General features: G+C 40.2%; 3 protein-coding genes across 8 annotated transcripts in view; 2 read left to right on the forward strand and 1 right to left on the reverse strand.

The window, feature by feature from the left end:
* Window positions 1-1,160, forward strand: part of FHL2 (four and a half LIM domains 2) — a 145,053-nt gene extending 143,893 nt beyond the window's left edge. For all 4 annotated transcript variants that reach the window (XM_054518628.1, XM_054518627.1, XM_036392564.2 and 1 more), the window contains exon 6: window positions 287-1,160. In XM_054518628.1, the coding sequence (XP_054374603.1) occupies window positions 287-438 (152 nt within the window). In that variant the 3' untranslated portion in view covers window positions 439-1,160. The remainder of the gene's footprint in view (window positions 1-286) is intronic.
* A 2,057-nt stretch (window positions 1,161-3,217) lies between these two features.
* On the reverse strand, window positions 3,218-11,952 carry C2H2orf49 (chromosome 2 C2orf49 homolog). The gene is made up of 4 exons (XM_036390242.2): window positions 11,803-11,952; window positions 9,779-9,945; window positions 7,045-7,417; window positions 3,218-4,761 (listed from the first exon to the last, which is right to left on the reverse strand). The coding sequence occupies exons 1-4, from the start codon at window positions 11,938-11,940 to the stop codon at window positions 4,705-4,707; spliced, it is 735 nt and encodes a 244-aa protein (XP_036246135.1). The 5' UTR covers window positions 11,941-11,952; the 3' UTR covers window positions 3,218-4,704.
* A 3,705-nt stretch (window positions 11,953-15,657) lies between these two features.
* The window catches only part of TGFBRAP1 (transforming growth factor beta receptor associated protein 1), a 36,917-nt gene continuing 26,870 nt past the window's right edge, over window positions 15,658-25,704 (forward strand). Inside the window, exons 1-2 of one of the 3 annotated variants that reach the window (XM_036380050.2) lie at window positions 15,658-15,744; window positions 18,461-19,162. In XM_036380050.2, the coding sequence (XP_036235943.1) occupies window positions 18,478-19,162 (685 nt within the window). In that variant the 5' untranslated portion in view covers window positions 15,658-15,744; window positions 18,461-18,477. Of the gene's footprint in view, window positions 15,745-15,814; window positions 15,967-18,460; window positions 19,163-25,704 lie in introns of those variants that run through there. The other 2 variants (XM_036380061.2, XM_036380071.2) reach the window with 2 other exon arrangements.

The raw sequence follows: 25,704 nt of genomic DNA on the forward strand, positions 1-25,704 counted from the left end.
TCGTCTGCTGCATGTTGCAGGGCCATTCCTTGGAAGTTCATTTCTGCCATTATCACTAGGGATAACAGCCTTGCTCATTGACTTTGCTGAAAGCAACAGAAGTATTTGAGGATGAAAATGTTAGTCACTACAGAATAAGGATGGCAAAATTAGCACAGCAACAAATAGATTCTTCACAATGTCATTTTTTCGCTGCTGTATGTCAGATCTCCATGTCAGTCTGCATGACCTGATGGCTGACCTGCCATTGTTTTCTTGTAACAGAATGATTTTGCTTTTCAAACAGGACTCGGAGGAACCAAGTACATCTCTTTTGAAGAACGGCAGTGGCATAATGATTGCTTTAACTGTAAGAAATGCTCCCTTTCATTGGTGGGTCGTGGCTTCCTCACAGAAAGGGATGACATCCTTTGCCCTGAATGTGGAAAGGATATTTAAAGCTCAAACTAAGGGGTGAGGAAAAAGGGAGGAAAGCCGTGCTTGCAATATATAGCCTGAAACACATGGATGTTCAGAGCTAGCTTTGCCACTCTGTGTCTCACTGTACTATTAACATTTCTTAACCTTTTTCTTTATACTCTCCAAATCTGGAGGGAAAACAGCTTGAGAATCTCTAATAGCAGTGTTGATGTTTAAGATTTCTACCAATAACAAAAACTAATGCAAAACCCATGATGTAAAACTATTTGGCTGTTTTTGACATAACATACCATTTTTAAGATTTTTTTTCCTAAAAAATATTCCATTTACAAGCAAGTGATGCAGTTCAAGGATAAAAATGGCCACACAAAATACATTAATAGGTGGATATCCAGGGTGAAGCCTTCTGCCCACTGAAATCAATGGCAAAGGCCATTCAATTCCAATAAGGCTGGTGTGACCCCAGTGTTCTTGAGCTATGTGACAAGTGTGTGCTGTCAAGTCTGTAGAAAGACTGCAAAAGTAGAGTGTGTTTCAATGTACATGGATTTGTGACATGCCATAAAGAGATAATGATGAAACAGTGGAAGTGGGAGTGCTTCATGACAGGTACATATTTTATTGCATGTCTGGCTGGTCATTGTGTGAAGTACAAGTTCTGATTGACAGTGTCAGTATTACAGTTGGTGGACATTACACTGCACATTGTATTTTTCAAAATAAAACTGTTTAAAACAAAACTGCGATTGTGGCTTAATTGTGTTTACATAATATTTACAAAAATGATTTCACATTCTGAAGAAACACAATGCATACAAACACAACCCTTTTTGAACCCAATTTTTGGGAGTGTGAAGTTTAGACAATTCTCAGAAGGGCCCTGCTGTACAACATAGTCTTTTACTAATTGAAGTCAGCGGGAAAACTACCAGCAAAAATGAACAAGTGTGTGAAAACACACACTGTACTGACTGCAGATGATAAAAATGTGTTCATAGGCTCTAAACTCAAGCACAAAATATTTTTCTTCTCAGCAAGGAGGTCAAGACAACTCAAAAGACATCCATCTATCTTTGCAAAAGTTAGAAGTTCAACTTCTATAGTAGGGCATGCTTTAATTTTGTTCTCTATTGGGAAACATAATACTCTTTGTTGTAGCATAATTTCTGCTATGTTTGCCACAGCAGCAACTGTCAGCAACAGCATGCTGGCAGGACAGTAACATCAAAAGGAAATAATACAAAGGAAGATAAACCTTTTCCCAAAGCAAACTGCAGGAAATATGGCCATGTTATGTGATGCACAGTCCCAGTACACCTTCCAGATGGAATTCATTTGTGTTCAGAAAAAGGAGGAAAGAAATATGTCACACCTCCAACTGGAATCTTCAGATGTGAAATTAATATTTAGGACTATACTTACTCTGTGTGCTACTGGGTAGGGAAAGTTTGCTCCTTGAGTTTGTCTCTTAGTACTAAGTGCAAAGTGCTCACAGGTCATTCCCCTCTCATTAATTTTACCATCTAAATAGATGTAGCAGATCAGATTTAGTTTATTGCACACCATTTGAAGAACTTGGCTGGCTGACATTTTTGAAGTGCACACTGTGCTAATCAGAACTCAGCGAATGATTAAATTCTATTCTTGGTGATTTCATTCTATGATGAAAGCTGTAGCAATAGCCACAAAAATCCCTCTTTATCCACACCTCTGAAAGGAGGGCAAACACCTCATTCTCTCCTCAGGGGTCTGCCAGTCCCCCAGCACACTGCAGCTCTGCTCTAGTGCTTTGCTGAGAGAAGAAAGATTCCTTTGAGCTAAAGGGGTAGTGCCCCTGTACTTGGCACAGATGAGAAGCCACATCTTGAGTCATGTGCTCAGTTTTAGGCCCCTCACTACAAGCAGGACAGAGGTGCTGGAGTGTGTCCAGAGGAGGGCAATGGAGCTGAGGGGCAATGGAAGGGGCTGAAGCTGGGAGTTGCTTAGCCTGGAGAAGAGGCTGAGGTGAGACCTTCCTGCTCCGTACAACGGCCTGAAAGGAGATCATAGCAAGGTGGGGCTTGGCCTCTTCTCTCAAGCAGCTTGTGATAAGACAGGGGGAAACAGCCTCCAATTTTGACAAGGGAAGTTCATGCCACGTATTAGGAAAATTTTCTTGACTGGGTGTGGTAAAGCAGTGGAACAGACTCTCAGGGAATGGTGGAGTCACCCACCATCCCTGGAAGTGTTCAAAACACACAGACATGGTGCTTTGTGGTACAACTTAGTGTGCATGTGGAATTCAGGCGAAGGTTGGACTTGATGACCTTGGAAGTTTTTCCCAACCTTGATGATTCTAAGAAGGCAGTAGCACAGCTTGCACCTTGCCTCCCAAGTGCTACAACAGGTAGCAAAATGGCCCCAGCTTTGGAGAAAGGTAGGTGAAACATGCAAGACTGGAAAGCGTCCTAGCCTGGAAACAGGACTGCTACCATGCAAGAGCAGCACGATGCTATTATTCCAGTGCAGTTCTGCATACCCCTCCTTAACACATACCAACACACACATGCTCCTAGCAACTGGAACTACACAAAATACATCCTAGACTCTAGACCACTGACAGGAAGCCAGCCACAAAACAGAATTCCCATCAGACTGTTACACAAGTGCAAAAACCAGCACTTCAGTGTGATACTAACTGCTGCCACAGCTGCAAAGCAGCTACTGACCCTTTTACCCTTAAAATGCTGATTACATCAAGTCCAGTGAAATATAACTGTATAAAAGCTTAATTACACAACAAAACAAGGCAGCACTGTTTCATTTGCTTTTAATTTAATTTATTTAAATAGGATAAGGCTACTTAAAAGACAAGTCTTTACATAAAAAAATGTTACGTTAAAGTTTGCTGTACTCAAGTACAAAAACTGCACAAGTGTTTAGTAAAAGGGAGAGAGCACACCATTTCAAAACACACATTCTTACCATTTTACAGCATTCAAGAGGTGCCTTTTACATCATAACAGTGAATGGAGAATTTTTGTAAAGTAAAGAACTAAGCTACAGTTTTTGGTTTCAATATAAACCAATGTTAAAAATGTAAACAAGCTTTCAGACCACTACCAAACTTCTTTTACTGGGTTAACTAAGTGGATTCAGAAGTTGATTCTTTTTTTGTTTTATCAAATCTGGGAGCATTCTTATTATTCTTATTTACCATCCGTATCTAAAACTGATCTAAATTGGCTTTACCCTGAGCCATTGAGTTTTAATAAAAATGTTTCCATCAACTTAATTGGATTTTTGCCCTGTGAGGCACTACCAATAATCCAGATGAAACACCAAATTTCACAGAAAACCAAAATCCATCATAAATTATCACAGGAAGGGAAAACAGGTTTGTGGGCCTTTTTCTAGAGTGCAATTACATGTGTTAATGCTCTCAAGGTACTTCTGTCTTCCTATCCACATCCCTCTTCAGCTGTCTGTAGGCTGAGAAAGCACTGGCGGCATTCCATTGGGTTTCCCCAATATTTTATAAATAAGCATGATTGTAACCAGGAAAACAATCAAATTTCCTACACTGGCACATTTTTACACTTATGCATGTAAAAAATATGCCTGTGTACTTAAGAGAACGTGGCACTAATCCATTCACTTCTTCCTCTCAAAGTTTCATATCACGTATTTCCATCTGTGCATTCCTTGTTTCATATATCAAGAGAAACTTCAATTTGAAGTAATGCTGTTAAAATAGTTCATCTCTTATTACCAACCTAACTTGCACTGCAAATTCTACACTCCTGTGCAACAAAAAGAAAAAAAAAAGTCTGTAGACTATCTTATCAGCAGAATGGTCAGTTTTCTCACCTAAATTATTACCTTTTTAAAGCCAAGAAGGCTCTAGGGAATCACTCTAAATTTCAACAGCTATTTTAATATTTAATCAGATGTGGAATAAAACTGAATCTTAGTGAAACAATGTGTGAATCACAGTGACATGGAGGAGATGAACTATAATAATCTTGAAAAGTAGGAGTGGAGGGTTTAGTATAGTGTAATATCACCACCTTTTAAAGAAGTAATTAACTACTTGGTGTACAAGAGTGGATACTTTTAAGGTGACTGGTGATAGTGACTCCAGCTTTACAACTCCAGGGAGTTGGTAAACTTGTTAAAACTTCACAGCAATCTGAATCTCTGTAAGTGTAAATTTTAAAATAATTTTATTTCAACTGTTTAAATATGACCTATCTATTTGAAAATATGGAAGTAATATTTATGTTTCGAGCACCATTAGCTACTTCATGGCCATGTAACATGCTGGATTTTCTTCTTTGCTTCTGAAGGCTTTAGGTCATTCTGGAATACAAGAAAATATATAATTATTCTTAGAGATACTGTGCAAACAGGAGTCAGTCATTAATCTGGCATATTTCAATCTGGCACTATTACACTGTTCAGCTACAGGCTACTACAACAGCTTTCTATTGCCATCTTGTGGAGAAAGCTAAATATCACAGAATTTCTCTGGTGAAGATAAAAATAGAGCCAATGAATTTAACTACCTGCAAATCATACATGTGTTTTGGTTTTCAGCAACTTACAATTAAATATTCTTAAATATTCAAATATTTCTTTCAGTCATGCAGCTTAGAAACAGGTACATATTGGAGTTTCAAAACATACTTCTGAAGTTATTTCAGGTTGTCTTCTTAAGATACTTGTTGAAATGGAATTATATAAGGAAAATTCCCCAAATACACAACTAGAAAACCAATTTACTTTTGTCAAATAGTAAAAAACGTTAAAAAGAAGAAAAAGAAAATCTGGTCTTCCTTTGTAATGACCTGGATACAAAGAAGAGAAATAATTGCCAAAGCCTCAGATGAACTCATCTTTCAAGTCCCCCTGCCCAAAGAAACCTGCAAAAATCAAGAAAGCCCAAAGCAAAGAAATGGCAGATGAAGTAGTAAAATAATTCCCTTTCATCATCTAAAGCAATAATAAAAAAATTCTGAGAAATTAGAGCTTTAAAGGTTCACATAAGCAGAGGAAATACAGGTATATGAGTTTTCAAGAGCATACTGCAACACACTGGTTCAGGGAGCACAATCTAGAGATTGTTCTTCTCTATATAAGACTTTCAGTGTTAGTTTATTTACAGGAATCCTGTGGACTGCAACCATTGAATGGTTTAAGGGAAATAGACCCAAAGATAATAGGGACAGTTCTGTGCTATTCTGTAAATTTTTCTTGAACGTCAAGGAACAGTCACTTGCTTGGAGACAGAGTTGCCTTTACTGTCATTACACTAAAAATAGATCAGGCTTTACAGACATCTGCAAAGTACACTGATTCTTCCTGATAGCATCACTTTCTATTCAATAGCACATTTAAATTAAAAGCAAAGAAGCTGTGAGGTGTATACTAAGCAAGCTTCAAAGCTCTGTAGGTTCAGATCTGACCAATACTTGGAAGAGTTCTAAATACTGAAAGAAATTAGTAATACTGATAGTAGGAAAATACCTACATCTCTCAAGCATAAATTCCATTCAGAGCCTCGGCCATGATTCGTTTAAAAGCTGCTAAAGCTGTCTTTCACAACAGCCATGTGTTGTGGTACTCATGTTTAACAGAACTCTGATAGAATGTACCAATCCACGCAGCAGAATATTGCCTGCATTCTTTCATTAAAGGATTTTTTAAAATACATCAATATTTTTATATATTATTATTAATATGAATGTTTTATTGCATCTCAGGAGGCAATATTGAGAAAACAAAGCTCAGTGTCAAGTCTTAAGGAAATGCTAATCAATGTAGCAGCACACTGTATATCTAAAGCTCCCCCTGCAGTTCAACTGAGAACAGATATTTCTATCTCTTCCTTTGAAGCCCACATTCATTCCAGATATTCCCATATTCCAGTGGAAATGAGAAAACTCCTTCATTTGTATCATGAAGGAATACAAAACAAGTGTTAAGACCTATGTCTGTGCTGTGACATGTTTTTAAAAGACAGGCCATTGTTCCTTGCTCATTGACAAGCCCTGTAATCATACCATTGCCAAAACTAACCACTGTTCTTTGTCCCCATCTGGCAGCTACACTCAGCACCACTACCTACACAGAAGCTTCCTACTGACAAGCACAAACTTCCTTCATTCTGATACTTCCCAAACTAGCTACACTTTACTAATACTCACTGTTTCTAAATACTCTACTGTAGGAGGATAGAATATAAGAAAATAGTGTAATCTTACCCCTAAGGAGCTGCAGCTGGGCCAGTTAGCAAAGATTAGGACAGGCCTGACTTTAAGGGGCCACAGCTGTAACCAATGAGAAAAGAGTGCTATAAAAGAGTGGGTTGGTTAGTTGAGAAGGGAACTAGAGTCAGTTGGCTCCTTTGTGAAGAAGAAAGACTCAGTGCTCTGAGGAGTTGCCCACAAGAAACACCAAGAAGGTATGGAACCTTAGCGATAAGGAGACAGCAGTATGGAACCCCTGCAGTAAGATGCCTGCACTCTACTATTACTCCAAAATAACATCATCCTGAAAACTCTTGCAAGGCTCTAACTTTGGCTCCTTTAAATTGCAATTTAAAAAAAGAAAGCTGCAAAACAAGATACTGCGCAAACATACCGGCAAATCAGATTCCTCTTTTGGAACAGACCTCTTTAACTTCACAACAGTAGTTCCTGCTATCGGAGACAAAGGGTAAACCTTCAGACCAGTCAACACACTGCTGTCAGTCTTTGAAACATTGTTCTGCTGAGCCTCATTATTCCTTATTCCCAGCTTAGCGTCCTCTGACAAACTGGAGGCAGAAAGGTACGTGGAGGCATTGGAAGGAACAGATAATCTCCTAACTGTGTTGGTGGTGCTGCCAGCAGGAGGAGGCTTCAGGCGATCGGCAGCTCCGTTCTCTGTCTTTTTCACCTTTATGCTTGTACTTGTCGAATTGCCATCAAATACAATCAATGGCCGTTTCCTTAAACCTTCCACTGTTGTAACACTGAAAATACAAACCATAAAATTCACAGAAACGTAGGTTAGGTGATCAAAAAATAGCATATCCATGACATGAGTAGGGAAAACAAATTTTTGCCTCCCTGAAGAAAACATATATCCCAAAATATCAATATCAAACTCTGAGATGCTCCAAACATAAATAAAAATAAATCTACTTATATACTTAAATAAAAAGCAATAAAAGTTACTTCCAAAATATAAAGGCACAGGGGGCTGTGTGAGGACCAGTGCTCCTCAGCAAGGAGAGTTGTGTGAGGAACTGCCTAAGCAGACAGTTATAGCTGTACAACAAAAGTCACTGCACTTCTACCACTGCAGTTACTCTAGAGTAACTACAGAGATGATAGGTGTGAAGTATTTCCAAAGATGAGTATTTAAGGAAGGGTGTGCTGCGTTACCTGCAGGAATAGCATCTCATATTCTGATACTTCTAAATTTCCCTGTTTCCACTCTTATTCAAAATCATAATGTTAAGGTAAGTCCAAAAGATTGTTAGCTCAGGAATAAAAACACTAAGCAAAAACCTCACACCTTTTTAAAATAAATCTTCTTTGAATAGTGGATTTAATTATGTTTTTTTAACAGTTTGTGCCTTTAAGTCTATGTGTGGTCAGAGCAGGACAGTTTAGTAACCACTGATTCATTAAAATGAATATTATCAAGCTAATATCAAAACAGTATTATCAGAAAACAACAGAGAAAAAAAATAAAGTACAAAGTCAACATAACTCACACTGTATGAATTCAGAGTTTTAAAAATGCAATGCTCAAGAATGACAAAGCAAAAGTGTTTGGAAAGTGCAGCTTTAACAAATAAAAAATCCAAACCACCATCAAGAGATATAATACTCCTGTTTAAAAACTTCCATTTTCAGTTTTGATAAAAAAGCTCTTTTGCATCTATTTCAGTACACTAACAGTTTCCTGCCCAAACACTAACCTCACACTTTCATCCTCAAGTCCACAGATGTAAACAAACTGAGGTACTCTAACCTCTTATGCATATGGAAAATAAACTGGACAAAAAAAAGCTTGGTGTTTTAGCCACTGCTACAATTTTAAAAAACACCTAAAAACTGAAAAAACATCTAAAAAACCCCAAATCACTTGACAGAATTTGTTTAGCTCTTCACAGTTAGAAACCTCAGCAAAGCTAAAAGAGACTCAAGACATCAACAAGCTGTAATACTGAAAAACTACAGGAATTTCCATCCACCTTTCCTTAGGATTTACTGCTGAACATATCAGAATACCACTCATGCATATCACATAAAGTCTTGGGCAGGTGGAAGGTTGAGTGAAGAGATTCAGTAAAACAAACTTTTGAAGCAGATTTTGCTTTCTGAGCAAATACAAACAGAAAGATTTTTAAAACGAGACAGAATATTTATTTCAGAAAGCAAATGTTATTTTTGAAACAGACACACAAAATTGCTGCAGCATGCACCCCTCACTCTAGATAGAGTGGGCCACCCCTGTCCAGAAGAAAGCATAGTTAAATATGCTTTTAGCACTTTCCTTAAACTCTGCAAACACAATTATTAATTAGCAATTATACAGTGAAACAAAAAATATTTCCTTTCTCCTCATTATAAAGTACCTTCAAATCCACCAATAACTCATTATCAACACATGCTGGGGGATGAAGGAACAATACCAATTCTCTGGATCAGTACAGACTGGGGGTGAAGGGATTGAGAGTAGCCCTGCTGAGATGGACTTGGGAATACTGGTGGATGAGAGGCTGGACACGAGTCAGCAACGTGTGCTTGCAGCCCAGAGAGCCAAATATGTCCAAAGCAGCATGGCCAGCAGGTCAAAGGAAGTGATTCTGCACCCCCTACCCTGTCTGGTGAGACCTCACCTGGAGTGCTGCATCCAGACCTGGAGCTTCTGGAGGAAGGATATGGAGCAGCTCCAGAGGAGGGTCATAAAATGATCATAAGGAAAGGCTTGAGAGAGTGGAGGCTGCTCATCCTGGAGAAGAGTGGGCTCCAGGATGACCTTATTGCAGCCTTTCAGTACTTACAGGGGATTTATAAGAAAGACAATTCTGTGAAAAGAAGCAGTATAAGCTAGATAGCATTAATAACATTTAAATGACAAAATTAAAAAAAAAATTATCTTCTTTTTTCTATTTTCTTTTTTTTTTCCTTTCTTCTATTTTCTTTTCCTTTTTTTGCAGTAGTAGAATCTAACACTTCTGACACAGGCAAGCCAACACAGCATTCTCTGTAAACTGTAACAATATCGAAAAGCTGTACAAGCTTCACTAATCAGGCAAAGATTAAACAAAATGCATTGTCCTAAATTGTCCAAGTCTGGCCCAATAAAGCTAAATTACCTTTTCTTCTCACTTTTCAAGTCATTTTGCTGTCTTTTCTTTTCCATCATTTTCCCCCATCTACTTTTTGGCAAGTCACGCTGAGGCAGGGGAATGGCATGCTGAATATAGAGATCGGTGAGCCCATCTTTGTCCATCTTTACATCATTTTCACCTAATATATTTTTCTGTGGGGAACAGAAAAAGAGTTGTTATTTTTATGATATTGAATTCAACATTCAACCATCTCAGTAGCATAATCTCTTATTTCAAAATCCACTGTAATGTTTTGGGCCAGGGTTCCAGAAGTAAAGGGGTGGCTGGGATGAGAGTTTGGAGAGGCCAGGATCTGCCCACAACAGCCTGGTCTCCTCCCTTCCTACTGTCAACTTCCTTCATTTTCTTTGTGGATTACACTCAGCCTCTCCCTTCAGTGAGGCAATGGGAAACACAGGATGTTTTGGTCAGTGAATAGTGGTTTCTTTTTCCACCAACTGCAAGTGCATTTCTTCACATATCTCCTCATGTGCCTCTTCCCTGTGTGTCCTTTAGAGTCTCCTGCCCCCACTGTCTGCTGCTCCTTAAGTGCATTTGAGCACAGGTGCCATGAGCAACTCTGCTTCAAATTCAGGAGTGTGATGGGCTGCTTTCTTCAACAGTGTGAGAGACATGGACCCAGCTGTGACCAGCATCTGGGCAGTTATTCACCTTTGCCAACACAGGTCAACCCTGCAGCCCCTCTCTACCCAAAATACTGCAAGTTTTCCCAAGAAAAATAGCAGCCAAAAAAGGGAAAAGTTATGACAGACATACTGTTGATGGCTGATGCTTTCATGCACTCTTAAACATGCTTCCCAGAATCCAACTACAATACCAGAGCTCTTTTTCACATGACTAGAAAACAGACAACTAGAATGTAATTCAAGTCAAACTTTTGGATGTAGAACTGTGTTATCTTCCCCAGTTCCCAAAGAATAATGGAGATAAGTTTCATCCCAACATGAGGAAGAACTTGCTTACATTAAAGATGGTAGAGCACTGGCACAAACTCCCCAGTGAGGCTGTGTACTCTTCCTCTCTGGAGACATTCAAAACCCACCTGGATGTGTTCCTGTGTCATCTGCTCTAGGTGACCCTCCCTTGGCAGGGGGGTTGGACAAGGTGATCTCCAGAGGTCCCATCCAACCCTAACTATTCTGTGATTCTAGGAACCCCAGTTAGAACACCAGTTTTCTTTCTAACTGTGTATTGGGTTGTGAACATTTCTTGGTACCTCATGCTAAATTTATGGGGTGTGAAAAATACTCCACTAACATCCTACAAATCGAGGTCATCGAGAGCAGGTCAAGCCTCTGCCACTACTGATTCTGGCAACATTTCAGGACTTCTGATGTTGGCCTGAAACCTGTCCATACAGGCTGCATGGACAAAAGCATATGAAAATTCTTTCAGCTTATACAAAATCCTGAAACTTTAATTACTATTGTTTCATGCACCTGAAATTTTCAGCCAAGGCAGTAACTAGTATTCCAAACATCAAATAAACCTTTTTATGGTCCTAAACTGTTTATAACCCACTTTCAAACTCAATTATTTTCCAACTATCAAGTATCAATATTTATGGATTAAAGCATTAGCTTGATTGATTACATAGGCTGCATTTCTTTAATTCATAGAACTGTTAGGGTTGGAAGGGAGCTCCGGAGATGATCTAGTCCAAGCAACCTGCCCAGGCAGGGTCACCTAGAGCAGGACACACTGGGTATGGACGTGACAACTTTAACAGTGTAAAGCTCATCCTTCCACAGCCACTTTTACTGTATGCAGACACTGTCTCGATTTGGGCAAATTGCTTTTTAGCATCCTCGGTGTTCAAGCACAGCCCCTTTGCAAACACGGAGACATCTCCCCCGCCAGAGCCTCCTCTCCGCGAGTTCGTGGTGTCCAGAGCACCGACTTGGTGCCTGCTCTTCCCTGAGCGCCGTGACTCTCTTCGCCCCGCCTCAGGGGCCGCCGCTCCGCCCGGCCCGGCTCCCCGGACGCACCTGCTCCAGGGTGAGCCGCAGGAATTCCTCCGAGAGCAGCTCCGGATGCAGCAACAGCAGCTCCGACTCCGAACGCCCAGATCCGCACTCCTCCTCGCCACCGCCGCCGCCCGCCCGCGCTCTTCCCTGCGCCGCCATCTTCTTCCCCCGGCGGCCCCTTCCCGGACTCCCACAATCCCGCGCGCGGAGGGAAACGCGTCTCCAGAGCAGCCGCGCGCCGCGGTGGCGTCACGGCTGGAGCGCGGCTGGAACGGGGCCGCAGCGAGAGTGCGCCTTGCTGGGGAGGCATCGCTCCGCGGGGCAGGGCAAACACGCAGAATCCCACAGAAGCACAGAATATCCTGAGCTGGAAGGGGCCCACAAGGATCATCGAAGTGCAGCTCCTGGCCCTGCACAAGACAGCCCCAAATATTACACCCCATGTCTTAGAGTGTTTTCCAAATGCTTGAACTCTGTCAGGCTTGGTGCTGTGACCACTTCCCTGGGGAGACTGTTCAGTGCCTGACCCCCCGTTGGTGAGGAACCTTTTTCTAATATCCAACTTAAACCTCCCGTGATATGGCTTCAAGCCATTCCCTTGGGTCCTGTCACTGGTCACCAGAGAAGGGATCAGTGCCTGCCCCTCATGAAGAACCTGTTGAACCATTATAAGGTCTTTTCTCAGTCTCCTCTTCTCCAGGCTGAACACACCAAGTGTCCTCAGCCACTCCTCACACGGCTTCCTCTCAAGGCCCTTCACCCTCGTGGCCCTACTTTGGCTACTTTCCAATAGCTTTATATCTTTTTTATACTGTGGCACTCAAAACTGCCACAGTATAAAAAATATATAAAGCTATTGGAAAGTAGCCAAAGTATCCAGCACTCAAGGTGAGGCTGCCCCAGCTCAGAGCAGAGCGGGACTGTCCCCTCTCTTGCCCATCTGGCAATGCCATCCCTGATGCCCCCCAGGACAGGTTTGGCCCTCCTGGCTGCCAGGGCACTGCTGGCTCATGTTCGATTTACCACTGACCCCGGGTCCCTTTCCATGGCACTGCTCTCCAGCCTCTCATTCCCCAGTCTCTCCATACATCCAGGGTTGTCCCATCCCAGGTGCAGAATCCAGCACTCGCCCTTGTTAAACATCATTTAGCTGGTGATTGCACAGCTCTAATTTGTCTGAGTTTCTCTGCAAGGCCTCTCTGCCCTTGAGGGAGTTAGTTGTTGCTGATAAGGTGAGTTCACCCCCCAGCTGATAGCATGGAACCAGGAGAACATCTGTTTTATTGTCATTCTGTCACATATGAACGCTTTGTGCTGCTGCATGCCGGAACTTTGCTGTGGAGTTAAACCCCATCTCCGTCCTGCCCATAGCTGTGACACCCACTGGTTAACGCTGCTTGATAGGCAACAAAAAAAGTTGCTTTGAAATTCCGAAGTACAATAGCTGCCTGCCCATTGGAGTCTGTCACCCACTTAGATGTTTAACACCAGAATAGAGAATTACAAATGGTTACATGTGTAAATAGACACGTACATGTAGTTTTTACAACATAAAATTACAAGGTAATTTGAAGTACTTGACGACTTTTACAGAATTGCAAGGCACAGGCAACAATGTAACACAATAAAAGTACATCCACGTGGAAGGCGTTGAAGATACTATGACTATGTATGTCACTTCAGAGCCTACGTATATGCAGCACTTCAAAAGGCATAAATTCAAATTTTATATTTAAAAATCATTTAAGTGTACAAGTAAGTAGTAACATTATATCATGTGGCTTCCTCAAAAGTGTCTTCTGGCAGTATATACAATTTGTTCCCTTGTGCTTTTTCTCTTCGGGGAAGTGGCATCCAAGGGGAAGCACGGGCTGGGTGCCAGGGCTGCCCAAAGCCCAACTTTATAGTTCTGTGCCCAGCAGGCACACAGCTATTCTATTTTCATTTTCTCATTCATTTCTCACTTCAGCCAATTATGTCACAAGATCAACTGAACTCAAGTAATCTTGTAAATGAATATAGCTTTTAGGGTGAATGTTCAGCCTGGATTTGGTGCTTATTTCAATGAATGAAATTAGTTTCTTGTAAACTACATGGATCATCTCCCTCTTCCTAAAGTACCTTGTAAGTTCTGCCTCACAGAAACATATCCTTGCTAACTGAATTAGTTGTGCTGATCAAGATTTTTACCCTGTGATTTTCTTATGTTACTATTTACTTTGTATGCATTTGTACCCAAAATTAGTTCCTCTTTGATTAACCAAAACATGTCCTCTCACAATAAAGTTCTGAAAGACATGAAATGCAAACAGTCTGATAAAAATATAATGCTTCTTTTCCAATTGCTGTAAAAATAATAGAATTTTAATGAGCTATATTGTATTCATAGACTTGTTGAGTGATCCTATTGCATTTCATAGTAGAGTTAGTTTTTGTATGTTTTTGTTAATGCAATAGTGCAATTTGAAATAAATGATACCTGGTACCATTTTCTATTATTTTTCTTTTTAAGATTTTATAATTAGAAAAAAAAATGTTTTACATCTGTTCTGATCCTTGCTCTTTACTTTGTTCATTAGGTGAATGTGTTGTCCCAAAATCACTTCTTTCACTCAGTGAGCAAGAGGCCAATCCACACAGAGAATTGAGATATTTGAATTATTTACAGTTCTGTGCAGAAATATGTGCTTGGCAGCAAATCCACAAAGCCAGCATGATGGCCATCAAAACTTACCATTTACATATTTTAACAAACAAAGGCATTAATATTCGTTGGCTACAAATTGCATTGCTCTTTTATTAATTAATCTTCTACTGGTCAATGATTCCCTCGCTTCTCATGCTGATTAGCCTGCACAGTCCTCCTCTCTCTTCTCTTGAGCCAGTGAGTTTCCTGGGCCATGAGTCAGTGATTGTAGCTCTCCCCCTGCCAGAATTACCTTTTACCCAGTCGGAGCTGATTCCAGCAGAGTTGATGAGCAGGCTTTGTTAGTTTCTTCCTTATCTTGGGAATTTTGCCAAATGTATTTGTGGCCTTAAAGTTTGCATTCTTTGTGTCCACTATCAGGAGCACACCCTTCTCGCCAAGCTGTGTTAACCTCCTCCTAGGTCACTGAGGCATGTCAAGCCCTAAACTTTAACAGGGCTATTCTACCAATAAATAATTTATCTTTTTAGCATTTAATAGTTGAGAGTTATGTATGTATATATATATATTTATATTTATTTATTTATTTATTTATTTATTTATATAAATAATAGTAGTATATGTCTCTTATAATATATGACACTTCCATAATATATAAAATACTATATACAAACAGCGTTATTGTAAGTCTCATAATAGATATGAGACTTTTACTATTTAAGTCAAATTTGAGTGAGGGCACTTTTTGAGAACCTGAAAAAAGCATCTCCCACATATATATATATATATGTGTATATATATGTGTGTATATAATGTGTATATATATATATATACACATATATGTGTGTGTGTATATCCCAAGGCTTTGGACTCTCTTATGTATGTATTTTAAATATATATACAAATAAAAATATGCATATGAATATTACACTATATAGAGATAGATAGATAGATAGATAGATAGATAGATAGATAGATAGATAGATAGATAGATAGATAGATAGATAGAGATAAATATATAAAATAAGTGCATTAGTCTCTTCTCTCGGCTGCAGAGTTGCGGAGCTGCCCGGGGCGCTCCGGGGGTGCGTTCCCGGCCGGTGCAGCCCGGCTTTCCCGCACGTGACCGGACGCGCCTCCCGCCGCTGCCCGTGCCCGGTGACGCGGCCGGGGCGGGGCCGGCGCCGGCACCGGAAGCGGCGCGTCCCCCCCGCCCGCCGCCGGCGGATCCTAGCGCGCCCCGAGGCGGCCCCGGCCGCCGCCACCGCACCGCGAGGCCCCGGAGCGGCGGGCCCGGCTCCGCTGTGCGCCGGCAGGTGCTGCGGGAGGGCGGCGGGAGAGGCTCCGCGTCCGGGCGGGCGGAGGCGGGCGCACCGGGGCCGGCGGCGGCGGGCCTGGCTGCGCGCGGTGTGTGTGAGGGGACGGACAGCGCATCCGTGCCCTCCCGGGGCTCCGCGGCTCCCGAGAGTTGTAGCCACAGGTTAATCGGAGCCCGCGCACGGTGCAGGAGTGCGGGCAGGTGAGGGAGCGGAGCGGAGGTGAGGGAGGCAGGGTGTTGCTCTCCAAGGCAGGGAGAGCACAATGTAATGCAAGGTTATTGCTTAACTGGAGCGGGGGAGAGCTGCTTCCCACTTCTTGCAGGAAATGAGTGCGTGCGGGGTTATTATTGCGCTTAAAAATCAGTGCCTACTAGACTGATAATTTTCTTGACTGTTGCTTTATTTTTCTCTGACAGGAAAACATCTCCCATTATCTTGTTTTCCGGGCTTCTTACATCTAAATGTAGTATAAGAAATACTATCAGTAACTATGGGGTGGCCTCTTGCACTTCAAAGGAACAGCATGTTCTCTAAAACCTGTTCCTTTGCAGTGCTCACTGGCCCCTAAGGTTTCATTAATGAGAACAAAAGAAATGCTAAAAAAGAGGTTATGTCCAGGTCATGCATGTTGGCACTGTTTGTTCCTAAAAGCTTTTTCTCACATCTTTTTTTATTCTAGAACTGATGTTTTCGTTTCTTTGTTACCAGACTTATGAAGTACTATGGATTTTTTGTTCTCTCTGTTCAAGAGTCATATATCTGTTAAGATTTCTTTCATATTTTTAATTCCCATCAACTTTGATTTAGGAAATTCTTTTGGACTTTTTAACACATCTTGGTCAGGAGTAGAATTCTTCATTTCTCTCAGTGGCACATATTCACATTTTTACTTTGGGCTGCAGAAACATTAACTGAGTCCTTGGCAGCTTCAGGTATGAAGGCTGCCTGACCTCTGCAGAGGTAGTTTATCACTTCAGGCTACAAACAGGCTCTTAAGAACTGTCGGGGTTGTTTTGGCAGTCAACCTTTGGACAGTCCTCTCTAACTTAAAATGCTGTGTTTCTTTTGATCATGTTGGAGAATAAGGCGGCTCTGTTGCCAGACTTGCATTATCATTTTACCCTCAGCTATTTCTCTAGTGCTTCCTGGGTTTGTTTGGTTGTTTGTTTGGTTGGTTTTTTTTGTTGAAGATCATAACACTAATTTGTACTTCAGCTGAAGATAGAACTTGAAAATGTCATGGAAGCCCAAACTAAAATCTTTTAAACTCTTCTGATAAAAACCCAAAAAATGAACTCTGAAGTATTTGGCACTAACACTTACTACTGTATCTTGGGAGTATTGTTTGCTGTTAGCCATAATCTTAGTTTTATATAATTTTGTTTCATGATTACCTGCAAGTTGTGTACCTTATCTTTTCTAACTCAGTTATAGAAAATTTGACCATAGTTTTTAGTGTTCTCTTGCAAAAACAAAGGGTTTTGTTAGATGTAGTAATTGGAAACTAAATTTGTTTTGTCTGTGTTTAGTTTCAATTTTGTTTACAGGACTAGTTTGTTAATGTTGGTTTCTCTGTTGGTCCACAGAGGTTTCATTTGATGTTTTGCACCACCACTGTACATGTGGAGCAGAAGTGATTGTGTGTGTTTGAGATGTTTAGTGTTGTGCCTGCGTTGGCTAAATGACCATTACAGACCAGTCATGACAAATTAAAAAGTGATTAAACAAGGCCAGCAGTTTCTCATTTGCTCTTCTTTGGAGTGTTGAGCACAGTTGTCTGCTGGTTTCTTACAACAGTAACACAAGTCTGGAGTAGAATAAAATTGCGTGGATTGTTTTTAAAACAGTATTATCTGCGTCATAAATTGCATCTGTCCCTTGACAGTGCTTGATTGGAGAGGGGTAGGTATAGTAGAATAATATTAGAAGTGCTGTTTAGAACTCAAAGACAGGCTTTTGGAATTATTATGGTAGTGGAGAACAAAAACACTCTGAATTTCTGTGATACTGCATCTTGAGCTTAATGAATGCTTTATGGGTCATGCACTCTGCATATGTTAACAAAACCAACAAGCTACAGACCCAAACCATCATTTTTTATTATGAGTTGTATGATACCTTGTGTAAGTTATTCTTGCACTGGCTTGGAAAGTATGTATTTCTGATTGCTGGAGACTAAGGAATGTAAAATATGTGTTAAAATGGAATATACCTGTGATACTTTGTGAAGGGGCTGTGTATTAATAGGCCTACAGTGGAGTGTAAAGCAACATGACACGTTAACTAGTAGTACTAAATGCCTTGCAGCCTCTCAGGAAATCCAAGACCTGAAGCTTGTCTGTTTTCATGTACAGGTGATAGAAACCTGTGCATGACAGGTTTGTAAGTAACTAAGTACTGGCAATAACCTCTTGTAGTGCCGGTGTCTGAGAGAGCCAATAACATGCTGGTTACTTGTGGAGAAAGCATCACTTCAGATAGCTTGGTGCTGTTGTGAATCTGTTTCAGAATAGGTTAGAAGTGAAGCATACAATTTGATTAATTTCTGTTATTAATGTGCTTGCTCTGGCTTGTGTAGTTGGGTTAGAAATAGAGTATAGACTATTAAAAATGCAGTAGTTAAGTTTTTGTATAAGTGGATGTTAAATTGCTTTCTCTGATATTTGATTCTACGTGCAGAGGTAAACAGTAGTGTTTTTTTCTCTTTAATTAGATCACCCAGAAGACACAATGAGCGTTAAAGCTTTCAAGCTCGTTTCTGCTGTTGAGCGGGAGATGTTAATGGGAGACAAAAATTACATCAACATTGAGTGCATTGAGTGTTGTGGGAAGAACCTCTATATTGGAACCAATGACTGCTTTATCTATCACTTTCTGTTGGACGAAAAGGTATCCACAGCTGGAAAAATAACTTTTGCTGCCACCAAGCAACTACACAAATACCTGGGTTTGAAGAAGCCTGTGAGCGAGTTGAAAGCAGCCTCTGCCCTCACAAGACTGCTTGTGCTTTGTGACAACACGATAACACTAGTGAACATGATCAACTTGGAACCTGTCCCCACTGGTGCTAGGATCAAAGGAGCTGTGACATTCACCCTGAATGAAAACCCTGTGAGTGGGGATCCTTTCTGCGTTGAAGTTTGCATTATCTCGGTCAAGCGCCGGACCATTCAAATGTTCATGGTGTTTGAAGACAGAGTCCAGATAGTGAAGGAAGTGTTTACTCCTGAACAACCCTGTGCTGTGGCTGTAGATGGTTACTACTTATGCCTTGCCCTTACTACACAGTATATAATTTTGAATTACAATACTGGCGTCTCCCAGGACCTATTTCCTTATTGCAGTGATGAGAAACGGCCAATTGTGAAAAGAATAGGCAGACAAGAGTTTCTGTTGGCTGGCCCTGGAGGCCTAGGTGAGACTAAGGATTTTAATTTTTTGCAATTTTTATAGCTTCTCTTTATTTCTCTGAATTTCTGAAGCAAAGCTTTACAAATTAAGTGTTATGCATAATAATCATGATTTCCTTCACAGGTCTATATTAGAATGCTGAGATAAAAAGGGAGATGGTAAATTTTTGATACTTAGTACTATTATAAATCTATAATACTACTATAAGTGTAAAAAACCACACTAAGTGTTTTTTTTATTAATGCACAAGATTTTATGATTATTTTATGATTATTTTTATTCTCATGATGTTTTTTATTTTAATCAAAGCTTCATTTCATTGTACCTTGCAGGCCCTAGCAAAAAAAAAATTGTTGAGTACCAAGTGAAGTTTCAGAGATTGATAGAGAGTCTGTAGTGACTAGAGGGTTTGTTGAGGGTTGGTGGGTTTGTGAATATTGCTACAAAATTGTTCAATTAGTGTAGATGAATTAATTTTTTCCTCAGTTGCTATTCAGAGGAGCTCTTATGAAGTCCATTTTATAGATTTTAATACATTCACAAGAAGCTATGTTGTGCTACAGTATTGGTAAGAACCTTTAGTGGAAGTAAGTTGCATCCTACCTCCTATAATAGTAAATGCTGCCTCAACTGTAGGTGTTATCAGATACTAGCCAGCTTTTATGCTCTCATTTGCTTAATATTTTAGTAGTATTTTTCAGCTCTGTGTTAACAGAAAGTTATAGCTTAAGTATTGCAAAACCAAAGTTAAATAATGTGAAATCATGCTCTTGTCTAATAGAGACTGTAAGGACTACTGTAATCTATCTAAATGGACAATATGCTGTGATGTCAGTAATCTCGAGCTTTTTTTGGAAAAGCTGCAATATCCCAGAACTGACAGACCACAGGCAGAATGCTTTCGTGCTGTTTGCCATATGACTCGCCTTTCAGGAGACTCTGTTTTTGTATTTTCCCTGAAACATTAAGAATAGCATGGCACAAAGTTCACAGCTATTTAGGTTCTTAACTTGGGTTTTGGTTTTTAATATGAATTCCAAAGAAAATCAAGTGTGCAATATAAATTCTAAAGAAAATCATTGCTTATATTGAAGTTTTGCTTTGTGACCAGAATGCAAGATGTACATCAGCTCACCAGCTTTTCTCCAAAGAAGTAGACTCAGTAGAATTTATGTTAATTAAAGATGTTCCAAGATGAACTTGGGTTTTTTTTTTCAGATACAGTGCTTTTCTAAGTCATTTTGGCTGCCCACTTCCTAGTAAAGTTCTTAGTTATTAGTTCTTTTAAATAGGGACTTGCACTTTTGGACATTAACTGTTTTAGTACTGCTAGGGAAGTTAAAATTTGTCAATTAGCTGATTTTTGAGTAGATTCCATTCTTAATTCAATTTTTACAAATTTTTAGGCATGTCAAACCAGATTCTGTTCAAGTAATTTCTCTTTTCTTTTTTCTTTAAGAATATAATTTCAAAAGCATAATTGTATTTAGTTAGGAATCAGAATTTTATTTAGTCTGACTTCTGCTTTTGTCTGGTGTACTGTAAGAGGGATACATGAAGAGAAGATTACTCATAAAGTACAACATCCTTGTGTAAGTAGAATGTCAGATATGGGAGATCTTGAACAAGTTCACTTGTGCTGCTGTAAACGTGCTATAAACCATTCTTTTCTTCATGATATGGGCAAAGTCTTTCTTGTACTGCCTCAGAGACCTTTTAGAGTATTTGCTCTCAACTGTACAGTTTTTCCTTACTTACTTAATCTTTTTTTTTTTATCTCCTGTTTTCTATTCCCTCCCCAGTGATGTTTTGACTAAGTATTATCCATCTTGCTGTTCCTCCTTGGTACAATTCCTAGTGTATTTAACGTTTGTCTCTTTGAAATTATGAAGATAGCTGGGCACATTTATAGTAGATAAGCATTGTGTATCTTGATATCTCAGGTGGGCCTCTGCTGTGGAATGCATGGACTTGAAAAGGCTTGATGTAAATCTTCAGTTCTAATTTTGTTTACTTTCATATGTCTCATTGATCAGGGCATGCTGGTTTGGCATTTGGTAGAGCATCTATGCTAAGTTCAACCTCTTTTACAGAGTGGAGATATTCTGCATTAATGTATTTGGCTTTAGAGTGTTTGAAGTGACACTTATTTGAATTAATTTTCTTTTGAGTTAAGACTGGAATCTAGATTGGCAAAAAGCAAGTGCTTAAAATGATAATCAATGTAAAACATCTCTGAGTTTATTGTGTATGTAACCTTTTTCTTTATCTGTACACTGGATTTTAAACTGGTTGTTAGAATTGTTCATAGCAGATCCTTAGCCATTTGGCACTTTGTTGTCTTTACTTGCAGTTAGTATTTAGCTCTTTCTTTCAAAAGTGGGAAGAACTTCATTTTTGGTGCTTCTTCTTTCTGTCCAGTAGTTAGTTAATTTACAGTTGAAAATCAGTCCTTTCTGATATGTATGAAACTGCTTACCAAAATTCGTTTTTTTAGTTTGTGAAACTCTTGTTGCACGTTTTTAATCAGATTTCCTATTGTACAGAGGCTTTAAGTGTTTAAAATTACAGTGGACACTTCTTGATATTGGCACAGGATATGCTTCCCAGCACCAGCTGGAGCAACTGCCCCAGAAGGTCTGAGGTGTTGACTCAGGCTGAGCTCCCAGTGAAGGGTGCAGCTCCTCACACCCTGAGCTGTGCAGAGTGTCCCTGCCTCATGATGAGACTGGACCAGGGAAAAATATTGGCCTTGCCTGTATGTGTGCTTGGCTGAGGATTTCTGTTGCCAAGTAAATGAGATGCAGTGGGAGGTCAGCAGAGTACATGGCACCAGAGATGGCAAAAAGGAAATTGAGCCCAGGCGTGAGGCTTGAACCTCCAGCTGTATAGAGGAAAAGGACAGGCTGGGTCTCTGCTGTTCTGTGGTGGCTGACACAGGAAACTCATGACTTCTGATAATGGGAAGAATTCTCCTTCTCTGCTTGCTGATCTACATCCATATAATACACTCAGTGCTTACAGTAGCAGATGAAAAGCAGGAAGTTCTGTCCAACAAATCTGTACAATGCAGTAGCACCAGAGGAATTAGCAAATAATAGTAGTGGGAAACTCCCTCATATTGGAGATGGGGGTTTTCTCATCAATCCTGCTGCTAACTCCTACTCATCTTGAGGAGGAGTACATGGATTGTGTAGACCACTAATGGATTGTACAGTTTGTGGTGATGGGTTTTGTCTTTTAGGACTATGGATCCCTATTTAAGGAAGAGATGGGATCCACCAGGTCAAGTGAGGCAAAAGTGTTTTTGTCGTCTTGACTGAGCAACACGGTGAGTTGGATTTAGGTTAGGCGTGGTGGTAGGCTGTGTTGGCAAACAAATCAGTGCAAGGTGGTGTGATGAGAGTGTCATAAGCAGCAAACAGAGCTGAAGAAGTTCTGCTTCAGGCATATGCAGAGAAAGAAGTCTTTACAGAACATTGTGGTAGTGCAAGCTCTCTCACTTTTTCTGGGAAATCAGCACAGCTGTGTTTTAACAGCTGAGATAGGACTTAACCTTCTCTGAGATGGGAGTTAACCTTCTAAAAGGGCAGCACAGCAGCAGACAAGGAGGCCAGGAGTTTTCCAGAGTGCACTGATAGTGACCAAGGAGATGATGAAGGGGTGTGCTCTGTTGAACATCAGTGTGTTATCAGCATTGTTCTACTCAATCCAAAACACCAGCTGCTAAGTACATTAACTCTGTCCAAAACCAGGGCAGAGCCCAATGTCCATCTGACATTGACTGTGCTGAACACCATGAAGGGCAACAAAAAGAGCTTCTACAAGCATATCAGCAGCCCAGGAAGGCTAGTAGAAGCCCACTGTTAAATGGGGTGGAGGACCTGATGCTAAAGGGCATGGAGAAGACTGAGGAGCTTAATACATTCTTTATGTCAGTCTACTGGTATGACCTCCTTTCAGGAATCATCAGCCCTAAGGAACAGTGGGAAAATTTGTCCTCAGCAGAGAAGGATCAGGTTATGGAACATTTAAATAAGCTGGACAGACAAATCCATGGGACCTGATGGGATGTTCTCATGAATGCTTGAGGGTGATGGTCAATGTCATTTTGAGGCCAGTTTTTTATCTTTGAAAGATCATGATGATCAGAGGATGTTCCTCAGAACTGCAAGAAAACATGTTTTCACTCCTGCCTTAGGTGATCAAGAGAAAGGAACCAGGGAAGTGCAGCCAGCCCTACCCTGATCCCTCAGGGAGGTGATCTGAGAAAATCCTGGAAGCTGTTTCCAAATATACAAAGAGCAAGAATGTGATTTGAAGTAATCCATGTGGATTTAAAAAGGGAAAATTGCCTGACCAGACTGTCTTCTGTGATTAGAGGCTGGCTTGGCGAATGAGGGGAGCTGTGATCTTGTGAAGTTCAGAGAGGGTTTGACGCTCTCTGCCATGACATCCTTTGCAAACAAAGAGATGAAGAATGAGCTGGAGAAACAGCTGAGGTGGATCGAAAGCTCGGCTGACGATTTATTGTCAGCAGTGCAGAGTGCAGCTGGGGACCAGCCTCTGGTCTTGTACCCCAGGGGGCCAATGTGAGATCAATACTAACATCATTTTAACAACATGGCTGGTAGGTAAGGGCACACCTTCAACAGTATACAGATGATACAAAATATTAAAATATTTCTGTATCTCTTGGTGCTGAAAACAGTGTAGCTTTGCTTCAGGTAACTCTTGTAATCTGTGGGTAGCCTATGCAATTTTTAATATGGAATTGATTGCTGGCCTCATCTCAAGTTTTATCAGATGCATTCCTGTACTATAAAGGCTGTGGTTCCTGGTTGTAGTTATGTTTATTGTTATCCTTAGGTGAGAGCTGGATGAAGACAGAAAATGCATCGTTCTGCCTCAGAAGCTCTAGCTATTGAAGGCAGAGGGGTGTAGAGAGACATTGACTGGAATGCAGGCCTTTCCACTTCCATAAAAGATTTTTAAAATTACCTAAAAAAGATCTTTTTCATTAAAAAAATTGGGTTTATAATTATTTGTGTTTGAACATCACAGAAATAGAAAAGCCTAAGAATTAGTCTTTCAAATGCAATAAGCCCTAAGTTTACTACTGGTTAGCATGTATTTAGTACAGGTTTTCTCCCATGTTTTGAAGTGGGATTATATCACGGAATAACAACTGAAAGCCTTTAAAACTGGACAGTACATTTTGCCTGACATAAAATTTTACTGCTGAGTCATAAGAATATCAAGATCTATAGAGTAAATTAGAAATTATATATTACAACTTAGAAATTTTATGTAAGGTGCTCTGGTTGACAAGCTGATCATTGTAGTGAAAAGGAACCCTTAGTCAAGGGGAAAGGGCTGCTCATTTGAATGCCACTGTAAGGGATCCAAAAGCTTGATCTCTATACTGCAGTTCTGTAAAAGTTTACATTCTTCTGTTTTGTTTTCTCTGTTTACTTTTTTTTTTCTTTCATTCCAAGAAGGTCCTTGTACCCAGCTCGCCTTGCCTCATTATCCTCTGTTTGGAAGAGATTTTGTAAATTGAATAACATAATCTTTTAATCTCTTCTGTTCTTTAGAGCTCAGACTTATTCTGCCAGCTGTCAAGTGGCTCACTGCTGCCAAAGATCAATTTTCATGGGCATGTCTTTTTAATGGCCTGAGAGTTCTTGGTTTAAGGGATATGAATTCATATTTAGAAGAGAAGTTTACACTGTGCTGGTAAATATTTATGGAACTAGGCCTGAAAATTGTGACTGAAATTTCTCTTCAATTGATGTCTCAGAATTGGGAAATATCTATATGAAAAGAACCAGTGTCATGTGGTCCTAAAGCAATTTAAAATTTAAAAGTTTATTAAGCTAGGAGAAGAATGGAGGACAGAACAGGCACGAGGAAAGGTTTTTTCATTGTGAAAAACACCCTGCAAATTAACTGAAGCTTTAATCTGATGGTTCTGAAGACGGCATAGGAGTTATCGCTGTAATAATAGAAAGCCTTTACTTTGTGCTGCTTTATACACAGCCTCTGCATTTTTTCAAATGATTGAAAATGCAGATGCTTCACAGGAAGTGAGTCACCCCAAGGAGCTGGGCCCTTGTTCTCTGAAAAGGTTGGCTGTAGCAAAAGTGAAAAAGTGTAAGTAAACAATTGTGTCCACTAAAATGCTCTGTAGTCATTGGACACTACAAGAACAAACACATCTGCATTGCCAGATAGGTCAGGTGGTGCAGGTCTGCAGCTCCTACTAAGGCAAGACTCTTTGAAAGCTGGGTCTCAACAAGTGTTACTGTTCTGGTATGAATTCAAACTACATGGCATAATTCCTTTAAGAAAGCTCTTAAACTTTCTGAATTGAATAATTCTTGCTAGTTTGTTTCAGTATTCATCTCTTATCTGTTTATGGCATTGTCTCTTCCTGTGCAGGGACTGTGACGAAGAATGAAAAAAAATTTGAACTGAATTAACCAACATCTCTGTCAGGTCCAGGGAGGTGTGATGGTGTTCTCATCATGCTGCCTTGATACT

Source organism: Molothrus ater, chromosome 2 (assembly GCF_012460135.2).
Source record: "Molothrus ater isolate BHLD 08-10-18 breed brown headed cowbird chromosome 2, BPBGC_Mater_1.1, whole genome shotgun sequence".
NCBI lineage: Eukaryota > Metazoa > Chordata > Aves > Passeriformes > Icteridae > Molothrus > Molothrus ater.

Coding starts and splice junctions, on each gene's coding strand:
- C2H2orf49 (XM_036390242.2), bottom strand. CDS start 11,940: ATGGCGGCGCAGGGAAGAGCGCGGGCGGGCGGCGGCGGTGGCGAGGAG. Junction 9,946..11,802: donor TGCGGCTCACCCTGGAGCAG/GTGCGTCCGGGG, acceptor TGTTCCCCACAG/AAAAATATATTAGGTGAAAA. Junction 7,418..9,778: donor TTGAAAAGTGAGAAGAAAAG/GTAATTTAGCTT, acceptor TTGTATTTTCAG/TGTTACAACAGTGGAAGGTT.